This window comes from Struthio camelus, chromosome 8 (genome assembly GCF_040807025.1).
Source record: "Struthio camelus isolate bStrCam1 chromosome 8, bStrCam1.hap1, whole genome shotgun sequence".
Lineage (NCBI taxonomy): Eukaryota > Metazoa > Chordata > Aves > Struthioniformes > Struthionidae > Struthio > Struthio camelus.
Window position 1 is genome coordinate 18,923,154 of NC_090949.1, and position 19,263 is coordinate 18,942,416.

A 19,263-nucleotide genomic window follows, 5' to 3' on the forward strand; every position below is an offset into this window, starting at 1 on the left:
AGATTAATAACCATTATCACCATCCTGAGGGGACCCTTCCTTAAATCATGTGAATTGCATGAAAGGAAGCAGATCAGGTCAGCTTAGTCAAGAGCTAATACTTAGCTGACAGCACAGGCCTAATGAGAAGTCAGCAGAAGCTGGGCTCATAACCTATGTGAGACTCTGGCTTGAATGAGATGGCGCGTGTGGGAGCAGGCTCCTTGGGAGTCTCCAGTACCTCTCAGCTGTCTCCTGTTCCTGGTGTGGACCCTTGGTTCAGGCTCCCCTGGCTCTGATGCCCCTGATGAGTCTTGTTCGTCCTCAGCTGTTCCCATGGCACTACACTTGTTCTGCAGCTGCAGGTGGGGAAGGAGCCCTGAGAGATCGTACAGGCAGGGGACTCAGCTCTTCTGAGGACTCCCATTTCATGCTTTTTTCTTTGTTGGTAGCATCCAGTTTTCTTCTCCCCTCCCATCACATGCAAGTTAATGCTACCCTCTGTTTTTGTAATCATTGTGTCTCTTCCTCCTATAAACACAGAAAGTTGGCAGCAGTTCTTGGGGACAAGAACAGAAGTTGCTAACATGGGAAGGATAATGCCAACAATGGGGCTTTATTTCCAAGCAACTGCAACAATCACAACATTAGGAAGGCTATACAGTGGACAGACACTTCAGTTTTTCAGACCTCAGCCTTAGCCTCTAAGAAATCTCTCCATAGGAAGTCGGATAAAGGGCATAATTTAAGTTGCATTTTATTAGACAGAGGTGGATTTGATACATGAGTATAGATCTTAATTTTCTATTCTTCTTGTTCAAGAAAAACACATTGCACAAAGCAGCTGCATTCAACAGTACAACAAGATATGTATCATTATTCACTTGAAGACTAGAAATGTGCCCCAAAATTTTTCAGTCATTCAGTGTGCTAAAATATAGATAATAAAAAGTGTTAGTGTTTTAATGGTAAAATACAGTAAAAAAAAAATTCAGGTGAATCTAGAATGAAAACTCCTAACTTCCTTTCTGTATGGCACCACTTCATTGTCTGATTATAAATTTGTAAAAGGCACCACACATTAAAACTGTAAAGCAAGTGAAAAAACAAAACCAAGCAACTTTCCATGACTTCTTTTCTGTACAAATGCATATATCTTAAGGCAGGTGTTTTATGTGCAAAATACAAGTATACAGGTAAAACCAATGTTGGTGTCATATATTCTCATACTACTTCTTTTAGCAGTAACATTGGTGTCCAAATGTACAGTACATTGAAAACACTTTTCTCTAACAGAGCTCAAAATAGAAGGCAGGCTGGAAATATGGCCCTGATAACAACTAGTTTTTAAATCTGAAGAGCATCTATGTAGACCCCTTAAAGCACGTACAAACAGTCATTCTCTTTTTCTTGTTGTCTCTTCCTTTAGAAAGGTCCATATCAACTTGTTCACTATGTCAGGCTGATCCTGCTGGAGCCAATGACTGGCTTCAGACAAAATAGTTAATCTGAAGTGATTTTTAACATAAATCCGTGTAATTTCTGCCATCTCAACTTCCATAAATGCATCTCTTTCTCCCCATAACAGCAGGGTTGGCATGATGACTTCATGGTGCTGCAGAGGTAGGCAACTTTAAAAAACAAAATACACTGAGTTGTTTTTTTTTTTTTTAAAAACAAGACTAAACGAAGACAGATTTAGTCAGCTTAGCTTTTGAAATCAACATACAGTAACTTATAGCAAGCTCTCCAAGTTCCAAGGTATTTTCTACAATACCAAAAAAAAAAATACTCATGTGAATCAAAGTCCTTTAATTCTTTTTAAGGACGGTAACATTTTAAGAAGAAACGTCACAGTCCAGAGCTTTGGCAGACTTGGAAGGGTTTAAGAAGAAATACATTATATGCCATTTTATTGATATATTGAAGAAAAGCCCTCAAAAAGTAAGATGTTAGTAAAAGTTGTACCACCACAGTGACCCATTTAAACTCTTTTTAATGGGCCATCAGAGTTTATTTCAACTCATCTATTTCAGAGATGGTAACAATTTTGTATTTATGCTTACACTGCTTTATTTCAGCAGCATATTGTAATAGACTACCTGTAGTCATTCAAAACAGACTCCAACTGATCAGACACAAATCATTATTGTACTAATGCTCAAACTGGATTATTTTAAACCAATGGTGTATAACAAAAGATTTTCTGAACAAACTTCTAAGGCCAACTAAGTGCTAGGTTGAAACTTAGAAATCAGTTAAGAGATTATGCTCTGTAAGTACAGAAAGACAAAGAACGAACGCAGTATGCCTTAGTTTAACATAAGACAAAGAACCGGACACTTGAAAACATTCTTCTCCACTTACATACTATCTCAAGAAATATTAATAAAAGGTCACTTGAAATCATAGTCTACTTTTGACAGTTACATGCATTTATTGGGCCGAATCTCCAAATTTCTTAATGCTTTCTCTGCGTAAGGCATTGAACAACTACTTTGTGTGCTGCAGGCCTGAACGGCCTACTAACCTGAATGGCCTACTGTATTCCCTCATGGAAAAAGTATATACCAAACAGAGGTAAAATGGTCCTTAATACATATACTTGATACCTATACTTGATAGGCTATGTTCTGATGCATTACACTGCAGTGTGAATTACTGGTTGCAGAACTTAAAAGGGAAAAATATTGCAGGATTCTACAGCTATTGATAAATATAACAGTGATTGATTTTTCTAGCAAAATGGCATTTTCAGCTCTTCTTTTTATTCTAATAACATTAATATAGTTACAATATAACATTTACTATAATATTTAATATTATAACATTTAATATTTATTACAATATTAAGCAAAAGACATATAGACAAAATTATTTATGATAGGACTGCAAGTTTTCTAATGTAAATGGACTCCTTGTTTCCCATCCTTGTGTTTGTTTCTTAAAGAAACATAAAATCATAAATACTGAGTGGCAGAAACCTTAGAAAGTCATTCTCTTGCCCTGAAGTGGACTCAACCTACAGAAGATATTTATCTTGCTTTTTTCTTTAAGGTTTTCCAAGATGGCAATTCCACAACTCAGTGCTACATCAGTCCTTCCCTCTTCCGACCATTAGAAAGTTTTCCCTAATGCCTACTATGAATCTTTCTTGTGGAAATTTAAAACCATTGCTCATCTTATCCAGCAGGAATGTGGAGAACAGATTATTTTCTTTTCCTATGCAATAGTCTCTTACATATTTAAAGACTGTCAGGAAAGACCGTCTTTCCTGAAAAATCACTATATTTTTTAAGAAAGATTGCTAACCTAGAAAAGCAGTCATTTAATTAAGTTTGACCTTTTCTTTTTGAGCTCAACATTCTGTATGCAATATTCTAATCAGACTGAACAGATTAGAAGCAAAGGTAAAATAACATGGGCTCTCTCAGGTTTGAATGATGAACTAGGAAAATTCAAAGCAGCTTTTGTAGTATTGGATTTAGATCTCATTTTTCCAAACTAACTGACCAAACCCACTGAACCATAGCTTATTGGTAGCATCACTGTTAAAACTGATAATCTGATGATCTGATTCAGTGCACTTAGTATACTTAAACTAATCTCTTTACCTCTTAACTTTCTAAGTATCCTGGATCTCTTCACTATTTATACTGTATATATATTTTTCACTACTGTACAGTTTACTACTGTTCTCTTGTAACTAAATACTATGCAAGATTTGTAGCCTTGCACAAATAAAGACTTTATTCGTCATTTTTCACTGCCTATGAGGCACACTGCATTTCTTTTCAGTCTGGAGTATGGAATTGTACCTGAAGTTTCTAGAAATACCTTTTACCAAGGATTAACATGCAAACTCCACATTTAGAAAGGGAAATTCCAGTTGTGAAGTCTGTCTTTGAAAAACAGATTCAAACCTTCCATGTGGTACTACTGACCGGCAATTTTTCTGTATTCCTGAAGTATTTCCTAACTGCTGTTAAGAGTAATCCAATTTTTTTTTTTTTTTAAATGGTGTATCAGAAGAAAATTCAAACTTCAACTGCTTCTCTCTTAACTAAGCGTAAGACAAAAGCTTTATAATTCCCAAGGTGTTTGCATCTAATTTATAGATTATGGAATTACAGCTATGCTATATATAAAAATGTGCTGGTGATGGATGGATGGAACCAGATGATTTCAACATCTCTTTGATAGTCACCTGCCAGTAGAACCAAGTTCTGAAGAACCCATACTCGAGGTGGACAGGTGGATAGTAATGAGTTGGAAGCCTTTAACATGCAGGTCACCAGTGACAGCCCACTGGGAGGCATGGTGAATACAAGTCATTAGGATCTAAATGCTGCTCAATGGCTTATGCGAGAAGTGAAAATTTCAATCCAGTGTTAGTATTTAATGACTCACATCCTAACATGTGACCATCAGAATTGGGGCAAGGACCAAGTGAGCTGAAGACCAATCTTTTTCTAGTCCAAAGCCTGCTGCGCTGTGGCTGATGTCACCTAAAATGGCATCCTCTGAATTCAGTGCAGTTATACTTTCATTAGAAAAATAAACCAAATAGTGTGTGGTTACTCACACACACACACAAGTTAATAGCTCTATGAAGGTATTTTCTGATTAATGACTGATATTAGACTTTTTTCTTGAGCCTGAAGAAGGTCTGAAACAACAGTTTTAGCATGTGCAACTGTTGCACTCATCTCATCTGAATCCCACAGCAATTCAGCTATCAACAAACACAAATATTTCACTGTTACTGTCAGAGAAGCATCTGGTTCATGTGCTCACTCGCTGATGCGAGGTGCTGCGGCAACTCTAACGATCCACGCTCAGGAGACTCACGCTTCCATAGCTCCTCGCTAGCTCTACCCTCGAGGCTGCTGCTGCGCAGCGACGTGGCTCGGGAGCGGCCACGCCGCCGCTCAGCTCCTGCCGCCCTGGGACATCCCAGCTGATGGTATTAACTGCTCCCTGCATAGCTTTAAATAAGCATACTGTTACAAGCACAGCCACTTCTTTATTTTTCCCCACTGGTGTCTGCACTTAAGTGTCCTCTCATTTAGGAGAAAATAAATCACCTCTCTTCTTCCTCTTTCCGGTTTTGTCTCTTAACCTGTACAAGAAGCATCTAGCTCAGATCCCCGTTCTTGTCATTATTTCCCTGTTGATTGTTCTCCTGCACTCTCCATGGCAACATGGAAGGCACAGAAAGAGCCGTAAGGGTGGCACTAAATTGGGGCCTGGGAAAATGAAAAGTTAACTTGCTTCTATAATCCACTGTTTTGAGTTTAGAGGAGGAAAAGAGAAAGCATTATTAAGAATACTGGGACGCTTGCTTTTTGTTAGAGAAGCGGGCCAGAGATTTAGCACTACTGAAGACTGGAGGCAGTGAGGGAGTAAAGAGTTCAAACCCACTCCTCTTGAGGTAGCCCTTCAAGGTAGGGCCACAAATCATGAGTAGAGTACATGCAGAATTAAAGACCTCCTGGCCCGCAAAGTTTCTAGTGGATAAAAAGGGGGTGTCAGTCTTGAAAGGCAAGCCACCTCTTTCCAAGACAGTTAAAATCATTAGAAAGTTTCTGGAGGAAAATAAGATATATATTAAAAAGCTTGCAAAATTATTTCCCGTCATGATACTCTCTCTTTTAGCCTATACATGCTCCCTGCCATATATGGTCACTGCTGTCACTGAGTCTGATGAGACCTATGCAAGACCAAAAAAAAAAAACAAAAACAAAAACACACAATTGTTTTTCTTTTAGGGTTAACTACCAAAGAAATCAGCTAATCACCTTTCATAAAAGCCAGCCCAAACATGGTAAAATTAGAGAGAGATGTTTTCATAAAACTACAAAGAAAAACAAGGGAAACTTAGTTGTATCCCATTGTTTTTCATAGAGCTTATTATGTAATATGAACCATAATACAAACAATTAATCAACATCAACTTAACATTTAGGGATGGATCTCTGTGGTTGCCTTGAGCTCTGTAAATGAGGAAGGGTCTTCCTTTGCTTTCTTAAAATTTTGAAAAAAGATTTTCCTCCTCAGCACGCTGGTTGTTTCACTATCTTCTGTGGATATACCATAAAATTCACTTTGATTCACACTGCATGCATTTGTTACCTGTTCAGACTTTAGAAGTAGATTTGCCTTTTTCCTTCCTGCCTTAGTGACAGAAGATACAATAATATTTTTGGCCTCCAGAGGTCTCTAAAATATTTTACCTGGTTTCAGAATGTTATACTGACCTGAAAATATTTCTGTAATGGTTAATGGGTCCAGTTAACGCTCCAGGTTGTGAAAAGACATAGAGATAAGCTTCAATATCCTCTGCTGTTAGTCTGCAGCCTTTCCTTCCAATTCCAGTGGCCTGGCTGGTAAATAAATTTTTCAGAACCTAGAAAATGAAAAATAAAAAGCCGTGACCTAAGATGTCTCGAAAATGCTATTTCTCTCCTTCAACAGGACACATCTTTCTAAAACCTATCTATACATTTTGGAATATAATGCATGGTTCAAATGTTTTTTAGAGAGCTATGGGTAAAGCATACAATACACTTATCTCTGGTGCAATTTACTTCAGAAGAAGTAATTACAGACAAATACCCATATTACCAAGTTACTCACTTCTGGGACCTCCCCCGTCACCTGTGACAGGCAAAGGCAAGTTTAAGGCACAGATTTTTGTTGGAGTTGGTCCCCAGCAGCCAAGAGGGTGGGAGGGAGAAGGAGACAGGACACCCCCCCCTCCCAGCTGTGTCCTCCATGTGCATGCTGCTTTTGCAGCACCACTGGGAGCTCTGTACTAGACTGTGCACGTGGAAGAGGATGCCAGTTTTTAAAGGTTATACAAGATATTAGCCCTATTGGTTACTCAGGCAGAATTAATCACCTGGCAGAATTTGATAATCAGATGCCCGGACTGCCTGCCCTGTGCCAGGCGATGAGGGACGGGAGGACGTGCCACTGCACAAAGGAGCTTCTGCAAAGTCGGTAGGAGTTCCCCAGGCACCAGACTTAGCGTGCACGCCAGCGGGACGCGTAATACGCAACCAGCTGACTAGCGCCTAGCTGGAGAAACGCACTACAGTGTTGTAGGTTAAAAGTACATACCTAAGCACCTGCCAGGAACGCAAAAGCAAGAGTGAATCCTACCAGAGGGTACTACACACTTATATCTGCATATGTATCAGTCTGTTTTAATACTCCACTAGCCTAAAAGAAATACATAAAGCTGAAGGAAAAACAAAAAACACCTTATTTCTCTCACGTAACTATAGTTTCTCTCCTGTAACTATAGTTATATAATAACATCAGAAAGGATCAACACAGGTGGTAATTGTTCCACCACTCACAGTTAAACATATAAACAAGAGCACTCATTTTGCTCACCTTGAAATCATTTACTGTAAACATGAATTCAGGAAACCATGGCATTTGGAAAAAGAAGTAGTAACCAGATTTAATCAATTGTGATGGATGTCGTAGAATGTATTCTGAAACAAAAATGCCCATGAATTAAAAATGAAAACTGATGACTCAAACAAAATTACTGTTAATATTGCTACTTTTTAAACTTAAAGGAATGTTTTAAAAGTATTACGTTAGAGCATGCTATGTGACAAAGGATGATTACTGTTTCAGGAGTAAGTATATGATGCGGCTATTAAAACATACGTCTTTTCTTATATGTGTTAATAGAAAGAGAGAGCAAAACAGAAGCCTGCCAAAGATTAGATGAAGAGCAGAGACCCTGAAGAGTTTCACAGCTTGGTAAGTTTTCACTTTAAGTTCTATTTGTGCAGCTAGTCCAAAGCGTTTTTTCAGCTGTAGAATAACAAATACATAAACGCAAGTGTTTCTTCTGTCTTTAAGTTTTTCTCCTATCAAAAGCGTGATGCACATAAACCCGTAGATGATAATCCACTTAGATTGCTAAAGACAGCATCAATCCTGCTCATGTTTTTCTAGCAGTCTTCTTTCTTGGCAATTTCAAGAACCATAATCAAGACTACAGAGTGTCACTTTTGAAAGACACTGAAGACATATATAACAAAAGAAAATGATGTAGCTGGATTTACATTAAGTCTCTCTTTTTTTAAATTGTCATTTTGTGTCTTCAATGAGTTGCAAGAGCCAACACTGACGTTCAAATATCTAACTGCCTGCCTAGGAGCGAGCCCAGAACGCAGGCAGATCCTGGGTAGGGGTCTAGAACCTGTCCCTCACAGATGCACATTCAGGAAGGCAACCCTTCACTCCCAAAATAGGAGACAGCTCTGAAATGTTAATTCTGACAAGGAATGAAAATTGGTGTTAAAACAAAGCAAATTTAAGTCTCAGCTATCTTCTAAACATTCATACCTCACACATTCTTAAACTGCATCAGCCATTGTATTTTTCCTTCGATGGACCATCATCAGCACTGCTCACTTGACTTTTCTGAACTCGTATGTTACCAATATATTTACTAGGGTGTTAGTAAGCTAACCTATTTTCAGTACTGCCTGATTTCTAAAGTTTGTGTTTAATATTTTAATTTTGCAAGGAGGGCTACAGACATCTCTTCAATACTGGAAAAAAGCTAACTCACCATTTCCTAATAAGCAGACTTCCCCACCTCACTGCTGAGCATAAACTTATAAACACAGATCCGTTACCAGTCCTTTGACGTTAGCACATATGAATGCAGTGGGAAGTCAAGAAATCCTGAAATGGAAACCCTAAGGAAGAAACTATTGGAAATCTAGTATCATAACTGCTATCAGTTAACAAGAAGAAGTGACATGCATTAAGTGACTAAGTGATTATAGTTTGCCCAAAGTAGTGGTATGTAAGGCACAAGTGAGGTATACAGTAAGAAGTACCATAATCCCTTAGGGATAGTTGAGAGCATTTTAACTCCTAGTACGGAATTATATGTATAAATAAATAAATAAATAAAACCAGACTTTCATCATAGTAAAGAATATGGTAGTAATTACAAGCGGAACGGTCAATTTATAAGCAGTGTATTTTCCACAGCAGAACAAATTTGATTCAGGGAGACTACCTCAAGCTACAGAACAGATTTTGTACTTTAACAAGTATGCAAACAAATACTAAGATAGCCTATAGTAAAATGTATTTTGCTTCTATACAGGCTGGCTCCTGCTCTCAGGGAAAACACTGTAAAAGCTCCTGCTTGCTCCAGTGGTGGAGAACAGATCTCTTCTGTGGTAAGTGAGGTTTAATTACCCATCAAAATGTCCTTTGATGTCTTAGAAAGGTGGCCAAGAACATTTTAAGAGCAGTAAGCGTGAATGGTTCTGATTCCAAGCGACCTTACACCAGGGAAGGTCACATTTACCTTCAGTTGAGATGAAAATTAAAGCCTCATTGAATACTCCTAACTATTTCTGGAGGGGGGGGGTGTGACTATTTTTAATGGAAAAAGGATGAGGTCAGCAATTGAAGAAATTAAAATTAGTGAGATACCACTGTAATTTTAAATACTGCATGTAGATCTAGTCCCTGTGAAATATTTTGTAACTCTGAGTAGTAGACCAACTCAAAGCCTATCACTCCACAAATTCTACTGGAGCACCTAGATCCTTGCTTCATCTCACTGCTAGTATGTTCCTCAGCCTCTAGCAAATAGCCTGGAAAGGTTGTCTTGTTCCAATGAATATTGTAAAAAGATCATAAAGTTTCACTTGTCACCTAAATCAGGATTAAATTCTAAAAATTCAATTCTTATTCATGTAGAGGCTGTTTTATACAGTTCTAATAATGCAGTTGGGCCTTAAGCTAGATGTAATGCAATATACACCCACATTCAGGGAACTTTATCTGGCCAGAATGGTATAAAGCAAATTAATGTGTAGGAAAGTTAGGTTTCTGGACCTTCAAGAATTAACAAAAAAACCCAGTAAATTTGCTTGCAAGTTCTCCCACTTTCTACAACAAATTGTTTCCAAAATTATTTGATACACTCATATTTCATGAAATATAGTCCAGATTACGAGTGCCACTGAAAACTGGTAACTTATCTGCTGAATATGTTACTAAAAGCAAGTAGTTCATTTCTCTTCAAGTCCCCTCAAAGCAGAAAATACAAATATTCTGGATTAACAAAAGACTACTATAAAACTCACCGGTAAACACAGAAGGATGAGGGAAGTTAACCACAATCAATTTAGTCACCATTTCTGGGTAACAGATAGCCGCTAACCAAGCGATCATTCCTCCCCAGTCATGGCCAATCAACACACACTTGTTGTATCCTACCACATAAACACAGATTTGGGCTTTATTTCAGTGACATTTGTATCCATACAAATTATCACATACGACGACTGTTAGGTAAAACAGGTAGTCCAGCACATTTGTTAACACAGCTATTTCATACTGCACTGCTTCCATTACTAACGGCCAGAAAAACTAGTGCGCTGTTATAGTTAAAATTTTAACACACGATTAAAATGACTTAGTTTGGCTTCAACTGCACTTTGACCATACGGTGTCAACGTCAAACTAAAGACATTCATGCATCCAAATGGCCACACTGTTCTCATCTCAGCCAATGTAGGGTCAAATACACAATTCAACCTGCAGTCATTATAACGCACGCACACTTGTCACGTTCGGAGAGTTTGGAGTTTGAAACTGGAGGCAGAAAGACTGAGATCTGAGCCCCTCCTGAACAAAACTGATCTGTATGAATTGGTTTAAATATGGGATCTAAGCACTAAACATCATCATTATGCAAAAAGTGGAAGTTATACTTAATAGCCATAGATAAATGTTATGTATATATACTTAGCAGGCCCATAGCACTTCTCCATGTCCTGTTTTGATGAGACTCTTTAAAGTTCTTAGCGTTTACCTACTCATCCTTCCACTGATGAAAATGGGAATTTTACTACTAACAGGGAAAAAAAATCATGACTGTGTGTTTTGAAAGCTTGACCCTTCCTTTTTTAATCAGTCTGGATATATACTATGTTGTCAGAAACCATCACGTTCTCCACTGAATATGGCAATACTGAGCAGGCATGTGCCAAATCAAATATATAAAAGCCAAACTCTTTTTCAGTTCTGACGGAAATTTGGACACAGCTGTCAAACCACCTTTAAAACCCCCCTGAATGGAAGTCTCTTTCAGCACTTTTGATATTACCCAGGCTCTCCAGAAGAATTTACTTTGGGTTTAGAACAAAGATAACAAGCCTTAGAAATATCTTTTCTGGAATTTTTAAAATCCCTATGAAATTGCATTATGATGACAGCTCTTCACAAGCATAACCATGGCATTACCATGGAAATTAACACAACCAGAGAAGGTTGGAAACTGTAAACACAAGTGTGGGGACTGCCCGCCCAGTCTTTTGACAATATTCAAACATCACAAGCAAATCCTAAATTCAATCCTTAGGACTGCATGACTGCTTTACAATTTCTTGTATGTGAAAAGCAGTAAGTATTCTCCCTGCCCTTAGAGTAGCCAGGGAATGAAAACGATTCCGAGAGTGACAGTGTAATTCTTTGTCTTGCTGTTGGTATGTAAGGTAAATAATCTTCACTAGGTGCTACAGTTTATCCCCAGAACAGCTACGCTTCCTGCTGAGCTGGAGGGGCAAATTTTGCAGGCCTGCTTCAGTTCCAGGCTGTTACTTAGTGTATTTGGCACAGGGAGCAGCGTGTCTCTTGTTCTCCATTCTTTTCTTCTCACTGCTATGTAAGACAAAGTGATTCAGCTCTTGAGAGCCGACTACTGTGCAGAAGTAATTTTTTTTTTTTTTAAATCCAGCATATTTATTCCACATTGTGTGTGCCAGAAAAATTTCCCCAGATTTAAATTCTTTTGTCTGCAAGTGCTATTAGACTCTAATCCATAGCAGCATTCATTAAGTGCAAGTGTTAGGAGTAAGTGACCATCTTTTTAGTCAGGAGAAAAGAAATCATAGGATTGGGCTGCTGGACTTCACAGCACACATGGAAGATTTTTTTTTAAATTCATGATGGAAAATTTTCTTTACATATTGTTTATACTGACATAAACATCAGGATTTGAAAACAAATCTTTTTCACTGATATTGACAATAGTCCATAAGATATGAGAATCCTTAACTATATATCTATAATGTGTATCTATTAAAGAAAATGCAGGTTTTTTTAAAATCAAGGACAACTAGTTATATTTTTTTGCCAGAAAGTTAAATAGTCTGAGTTGAGCAGTTTGTGTTCTACTAACTCACCTAGAGATTCCAAGATGTCCTTTATATCTGTTATCAGGCAATCTAACTTGTAATTTTCTTTGTGAGAAGGAGCATCCGTTTCTCCATAGCCTCTCAAATCCAGAGCCACCACTCGATACTCGCTTTTAAATTCCCGCAATTGATGGCGCCAAGAATACCTAGCAAAGGGGAAAAAAAAAGTTGGAGTTAGAAGGTCAAGCAGTATGATAGGACAATGCAGTCAATCCTACTGCTCCCAAATAGTTGGGGATGAGTTATCTGGGCTTTGTTTGCAATGAGCTCCTCTTCTCTGGGTGCGGTGAGCTGGTGGTCCTTTGCAGCTCCAGTCGCTCTGGGCTCCCTCCCTCAGCTCTCCAGTAAGGAAGCACAGCTGCCCAGAAGGGGACACGGCCAGAGCCTGGCTGCTTCCACAGCTGCTTGAGCTGGCGTGGTCTCTATGCTGCGAAGGAAGCAAGCATAAACCAGAGCGCACATAGGACTGTTCTGTTTTATCCTTGGAGCCATAATAGCATCAAGAAACGATGGTCTGAAAGTTTTCTGATCTCCCCAGCTTCTTCTGATACAAAGAAGGGTCAGATGGAGAAGAGAAGCATGCCTCAGGGGACAGATTTTTTTTTTCCCCTTTTCAAGAAAGGAATGTCAGATAATTTATACAGTAATTTAACTGAAGAAAGAAATAAGATGAATAACAAATGAACTTGGTCAACTGCTATGATTTATATTACTACTACTTTATCTGTGTCTCTATTATTACCAGAATTGTTCCACAGCAATCTCTCAGCGTGTTGGTACTACACAAAGCATTTCATTGCTAGTGCTTCTGTGGAAAAGAGGGATAAAATTACATACATTAAAAGATATGCAAAATGAAGAACTCAGGCAAGGGCTTAGGATATTCCTCATTCCGTAATATGAAGTAGTGAATGGACGAATATGGTATACAGCTAATATAATACAAAAGTGGTAAACCTGACCCTGCAAGAACTACCTGACCTTCAGCTGTTACTGAAATCAATTAAAACTGTGACTAGCCAGTATCAAGAAAGTACAAATCTTATCTTATATTGTAATTTAAAGATACATGAAAAATATGATCCTTCTAGGCATATATAACAATGGCTGTATCCCTCCTTGCTAGGATCTAGCTTTTACTTTTGGCCTTGTGTCAAAAATCTCAGATAAATTATATAAAGCTTCTGGATCATCAGTTATCATAAGTGAGATGCATGGACTTCTACCTTAATTCAAACTGTGTTTATATTATATCTTTTTCTCTTCCACTTTAGCTTTGCCTCCAGTCATTAGGTTTTTTGAACATAACATAAGCAATATTACAACAACACTCGTTAATTATAGAGATTTGTATTCATGTAAACAGAACAGTTATCACCTTTTTGTTTCAGTACCATGTAATGAAATATAAGATTTACATCAACAAATACAAGATTTACAAGATTTACTCAAGGAATTAAATTTTTAAAAGTCATTAATATACTGACTTGGAAGCTGAATTTGCCATGGTAACTGTCATAGCTATCATATATATTTCAGTAAGAAGAAGCAACAAGGCCCCTAAATAAATAAAATATTTTTGTTTCTAGCAGCATGCCTACTTGCTATCCCCACATCCTGTTTTCACAACAGTTCGCTAGTCACTAAATGTCTGACTGCGTGGGTAGGTTTTACAGTCACATTCACAGAACTCCTGTTATCACGTATGAAACATATTACTGAGACAACTGCCTCACAAGCAGGATTTGAAAATGTTGGTAAATGCCTTTCTTTTCCTAAGGCTGAATAATGGAAAGTATTTTATGATTTTCTGATCACATTATTTCTGGAAGGCAACTTGTACAAAACTCAGCAGCTCACATATATCCCTATAGGTACCCAGCTATCTCACGTTATGCCCACTTTGAAGTATTTTAATACCGTCTCTCCATAAAATTGGTATTGATTTTCAAGTTCTTAGGCACCTAAGGCGCTTACTGGCTCTTACTGGCTCCGGTGCATTATATACTTAAGTCATCTTTCATCTTAAGGCATTCACAATCAGTCACCATGGTCAGTATTGGCTGGTTATAGTTCTTCTAGTTACAACCTTGAGACACTTGAAGGTAGAGGATTTGGTAATTCAAATTAGTAACTGTGATACGTATCCATTTCTTTTTCCAGCCAAGCAATACAAACGCGATAGCGCTTTAAATAGCTCTTAAATTGTGATTATTTTAATCTCATGCTCTCAAAACAATCTCAATTCTTGCATAAAAAGCTCTATACAGATTGAGTAACAAACCGACACCAGTATTTGTCGTGTGTCTATTTTATGAACTATTAGCATGTTTTTTTGTTTTTAAAAACAGCTATATAAACCAGGCTATTGGTGGTAGTAATGACCTATATACAAGTTTCTTATTCATTATTCCATTTGAGTAGTCAGATAATATAATATATTAATTGTCATTTAAAGAGTGACTCATCGTTCTAAACTGTAAAAATGGCTTTCTGAATTTTGGAAACAATATACTGAATCTCAATAGAATATGTATATAAAATGCTGGATTTTGCACATCACGCCCACTGCAGGGGAAATTATCTGTAGTCTCAGCTGTCTTTTTGTGTTAGAGCATACATTATGCAAGATACGCATATTTTTTGCATAGAAAATGCAACACCCCCCAACCTAACTGGCTGATTTTAATCTATGTTTACATTTTTTATCCCATTAGTTAGCAAGTTATTATTAGAACAATCTGCTTCCTTGAAAACGTATCTGAAAATAATAAATACGACTTTATACCATCATCCTCAAGGCCTTTAGTATTTACAGGAAACAGCTGAGGGGAGAGAACTGACCTCTGTTTTACCTGGGTCATTTCATCGTGGTATGACCTGAGTCCGGCTTGAAAGATCACAGCTCCCACAGTGGAGCCTAGCTCCATAGCCGAGTTTAGAATGGGAAAGGATCATTTACTTGCTGAATTACTGGCATCACCACTCCCCCTATTCCCTTACTGTTTTTTAGGTGCAAGCTCTGTAAGCCATGCTTCAGTGGTTAAACTTGGCAATGACAGCCCAAGCAATTTGGTTAAAACACTAGACACGTGACTGCTTTCCACTGTTGTAAACAAACGTTTAGGATTGGTTTGGATTCATTGCTTGTCTTCATGTATCTGCAGATGCCATCATTCATCTTCTGATGAACTAATAATAGAGCCTTTTTCCCTGAGTAGCATTCTGAAATTAGGCTGTAGAAGACTGTAGAACTTAAGAGTTCTTCTCCCCCTCCTCCAGTTAGGACTTCATGTATATTATTTTTAACAAATGCAGCAATCCATACTGTACATTAATATACATGGATTCTCATTTTAGCCCCCTCTGCTATGGTTCCTGATTTTAACCGTAACAGTTCAAATGTTTTTCCAAACAGGAAATTCCTTAAAAATAAGCAATTCCTCCCCAAAGTATGAAGAAAAGTGTACATACTCGGGGGAAAAAAACGGCTTTGCAGTGGAAGAAGAATGGTTGGTTTGAGTTAGGCTACAGGCACTATTTTCTAGATGCTGCAGTTAAAAACAGTCTCAGTCCTTTGTTCCCTCCTAGAACTTAATATTTTTAGTATGCACGGTTACATACAACAGATCACTCCGGGGATACCTAAGGTGAGACGACCACTCTCAGGTATCTCAAGCAGCCTCTTTTATACAAGCAAAGCAAGCAGGGAGTTTTACCAGAACTCTGGAAAGCCATGAAGCAGCAGCATGAGTGGTTTACCCCTTTCTCCGGCAGCCACATAGTGGAATCTTAACCCTGAATCCTAAAAGGAAAGAAAAAGAAGTGCTTTTATTGCTGCATAGAATTGTTACTGATCCTGTGACTTGAGAGTAAATGTGGTTTGGACAACAGTCTGAGAAACAATTTCTCGCCCCTGAAAAAAACGTATTGCTTCCCCTTGAAGCAGAAGTCGTCTGGGTTTCTGAGAGGAGGAGATCTGCTACGTCGTCGTGGCAGGGCTGAGCGTCCCCACCCTCAATGCCACAGCTTCTTCCAGGGAGGACCCTCTTTAATACCTGACAAGCTCTGGTGACTACATGCTAATTCAGCCATGAGCACGCTAACATTTCTGGAAGAGCATCGCCGGGGACGGTGCCTAGGAAACGCAGACTCTTCCAGAAGCTAGCACCTTTCTCTCAAACAGACACCCATCGTATATTTGATGGGAAGACTTAGTAAGGTATACCTTAAATGCACTAGCAATCTTGTCAGCTCGTTTATACTACAGCCAGCTATTTAAAACTATAGCACATCGCAATCTGGCATAATGAAGGGCTGCATGCATTTAAAAAAAACCCTAAAAGCGATCAAAATTAAGATAACTAGAAAGTAAGTGTTTTTTGCTTGCTTTTACTATTCAAGGTTTCAGATTTGCTTCAGCAAACACAGTCTTAATGTGATTACCTTCTTCCTACCCTGTCTATAGTCACTGTTTTTGATGCACCTTTTTAGGGCATGGGTCTTATTAGAATTACCAATAGGCAAGTTGCTTATTGCCAGCAGTCCAGAGGCTGAACACTGAAACGCCACAGAAACGAACAGATGTACACGAGCTTACGCTAACCCAAGGTCAAACCTATCAGAATTGAAATAAACTGAAATTATGACCTAACAGGTTCATTGCATTCTTGCACAGAAGTGGATATAGAAGTTGGGAAAGACTTAGCTCACAAAATATAACATGCTATTTAGAAATCACATGAAGGAAACGGCAGGAAGAAAGGTCATACACCTCCTGAGCAAATGTCACAGATTGCAGTCTCTGCTACTTAAAGGGAGGAAAAAAGAACATGGTCAACTCGTGCCTTTGCCTGTATATCAAGAGCTTATGCCACATCCAGGATCACGAATGCACAGAAAACCAAGCTTTTCTTGCCACACGTGCTTCAAATTCTCTGAGCTACCTTGGCACTGTACTGTTAAGTCACTGAGCAGCTATAAAATCATTAACTGACATCGGGGTACTTGAAAGGGCTCTCAAAAACGGAGGCCGTTTTCTTTTTTTCATACTCACTGTAGATTTAATAGGGACTTTTTGCTAAGTTCTGCCCAAAGCTATACTGATATTTCTTCTCTGGGATGCCAACGAAGCTGGAGTCCCTCCAACTCAGTGGTAGCGGATATTAGTGGTACCAGTATCTATAGGTTTCTAAGTACTTAATGATCTCTTCTTGGTTAATTTTAGGGCCATTACATCATCTTCAGCACCCTCTATATCACTTCTGCCTTTGATCCTAGACATTTCTCTACCTCCTTCCTCAGATTCTCAGTTTAGTGAGTAGTAGCTGGCAAGCCCCCCTCCCTCCCACTTCTTTCAGTGGGTGTCCTCTAGGAATTTACCCTCAATTGTTTTATTTCAACCTATTTATTGCTTTAAGGACATCCCCTTCATTCATACCAATTCAATCGTCACTTGTACACTTTGTCCTCCCATTCCTGAAGTATTTTTGCCCCCCAAGCCCACGCTGTCTCACCATCTTCCCAGGGAGCCCAGGTCGCACTTTAAATGCCACAAGCCCCAGACCAAGGCCACCATCTACCTTCCCAGCAGCTCCCTCCTGTGTGTTCCTGCTACAGCCCTTGCAGTGCCCCCAAAGAGAGACGGGATGTTGCCACCTTTGTGGAAACAAACAGTCTTTCTGCTTTGTTTCATGGGACTCTGCACCCATCTGCTGGAAGGGGGTGTTCAGGGGGCAACACGCCAGCCTGCTCTTACGCCCGGCACACGGGTTTCCCGTTTCTGAGGCGCGCGTGGCTGTGACACCGGCAACTCTGCTGGCCTCCCATGTGCTCTTCATTAGTGCCAGACCCCTCACTTCTCTAGCAACCTGCTCATTTACTGCATAGTGCTACAGGAAAGAACACAGCTTAAAAGCAAAAAAGCGTGCACATGCTGCCTAATCAGGTAAACAGAGCACAAAGGAATCATGAGATACTGGGATCCTTAATAATTTAAGTTTTCATGTGGCACAAGGCCATCTCCACAGATCCCAGAAAAGTCAGAGCTTACAGCTCATTTCATTAAAAATAGCCAGTTACAAAACCCACAGTGCGCGCTCCTCGCTCACGCATACCCCCAGACCCCTGCGAGTCCATGCAGCTCCCCGAACTGTGTTTGCGGCAGCGCTCACGACTCTCGCTTCCCGGGCTGCGGTCGTGAGAGCGGCCTAAACACTGACTCACGATGTCCCCGCACACCAGGGCAGAGCCCCGCGCCGCTTGTGTGCGGACCCCTGCCACCTGCGCGTGGCAGCCAAGCCGGAGCTGGCAGCGGGGCTGCAGCAGGGAGTAGGGGAGCGCGCGTGCCGGCTGGGATGCATGCACAGGAGAGCAAATGTGCATGCCTGTGTGTGTGCGTGCACACGAACACATGCATGCATGCACAGCAGGGCATGTATACATGCATGCGTGCATGGGAGAGCCTGCACGCGCGCACGGGTGCAGGCACAAGGCAGCACGCGTGCAGGCGCGCGCACGCGGGGGGAGCGGGCAGGCCGGCGCGGGCGGCCGCGAGGAGCCCTCACCTTGATCCGGACGTAGCAGTGGGTGCCCAGCGAGGGGTCGTGGAGGCAGGCGGGGGGGTTCTCCCGCACCGCCCAGCGGAAGGTCCTGCCCGGCCGCCTGCCGAAGCTCCAGAGGAGCCGCAGCCCCGCGATGCAGGCGCACACCCCGCAGTAGCTGTACACCAGCGCCCAGAAGAGCAGCGCCCGCGCCGCCACCATCACCCGCCGGGCGGGCGGCGGGCACGCCGCGCCGGGTCTCGCCATGGGGCCGCGCCGCCGCCGCCGCCGGCCGGGAGCGCCTCCGAGCGCCGCCGCCGCCACCGCCACCAGCCGCCCGAGCGGAGGCACCGGGAGCGGCGGCGGCGGCGCGCCCGCCCCGCGGCCCCCGGCGGCCCTCGCCCCGCGCCGCCGCCGGGCACCGCGCCGCGCCGCCCCGCCCCGCCGCCTCCGGGCCCGCCTGCGCGCCCCGCGCCGCC

General features: G+C 40.6%; 1 protein-coding gene across 2 annotated transcripts; it reads right to left on the reverse strand.

Annotated features, from left to right (window-relative positions):
* Positions 1-576: 576 nt before the first annotated feature.
* EPHX4 (epoxide hydrolase 4) lies at positions 577-19,062 on the reverse strand. 2 transcript variants are annotated; one of them, XM_068952524.1, is made up of 7 exons: positions 18,809-19,062; positions 15,962-16,047; positions 12,231-12,388; positions 10,128-10,256; positions 7,384-7,487; positions 6,240-6,388; positions 577-1,610 (listed from the first exon to the last, which is right to left on the reverse strand). In XM_068952524.1, the coding sequence occupies exons 1-7, from the start codon at positions 19,049-19,051 to the stop codon at positions 1,376-1,378; spliced, it is 1,104 nt and encodes a 367-aa protein (XP_068808625.1). In that variant the 5' UTR covers positions 19,052-19,062; the 3' UTR covers positions 577-1,375. The 2 variants fall into 2 exon arrangements, with proteins under 2 accessions (XP_068808625.1, XP_068808626.1); XM_068952525.1 differs by lacking the exon at positions 10,128-10,256 and having other exon boundaries at positions 18,809-19,061.
* Positions 19,063-19,263: the final 201 nt, after the last annotated feature.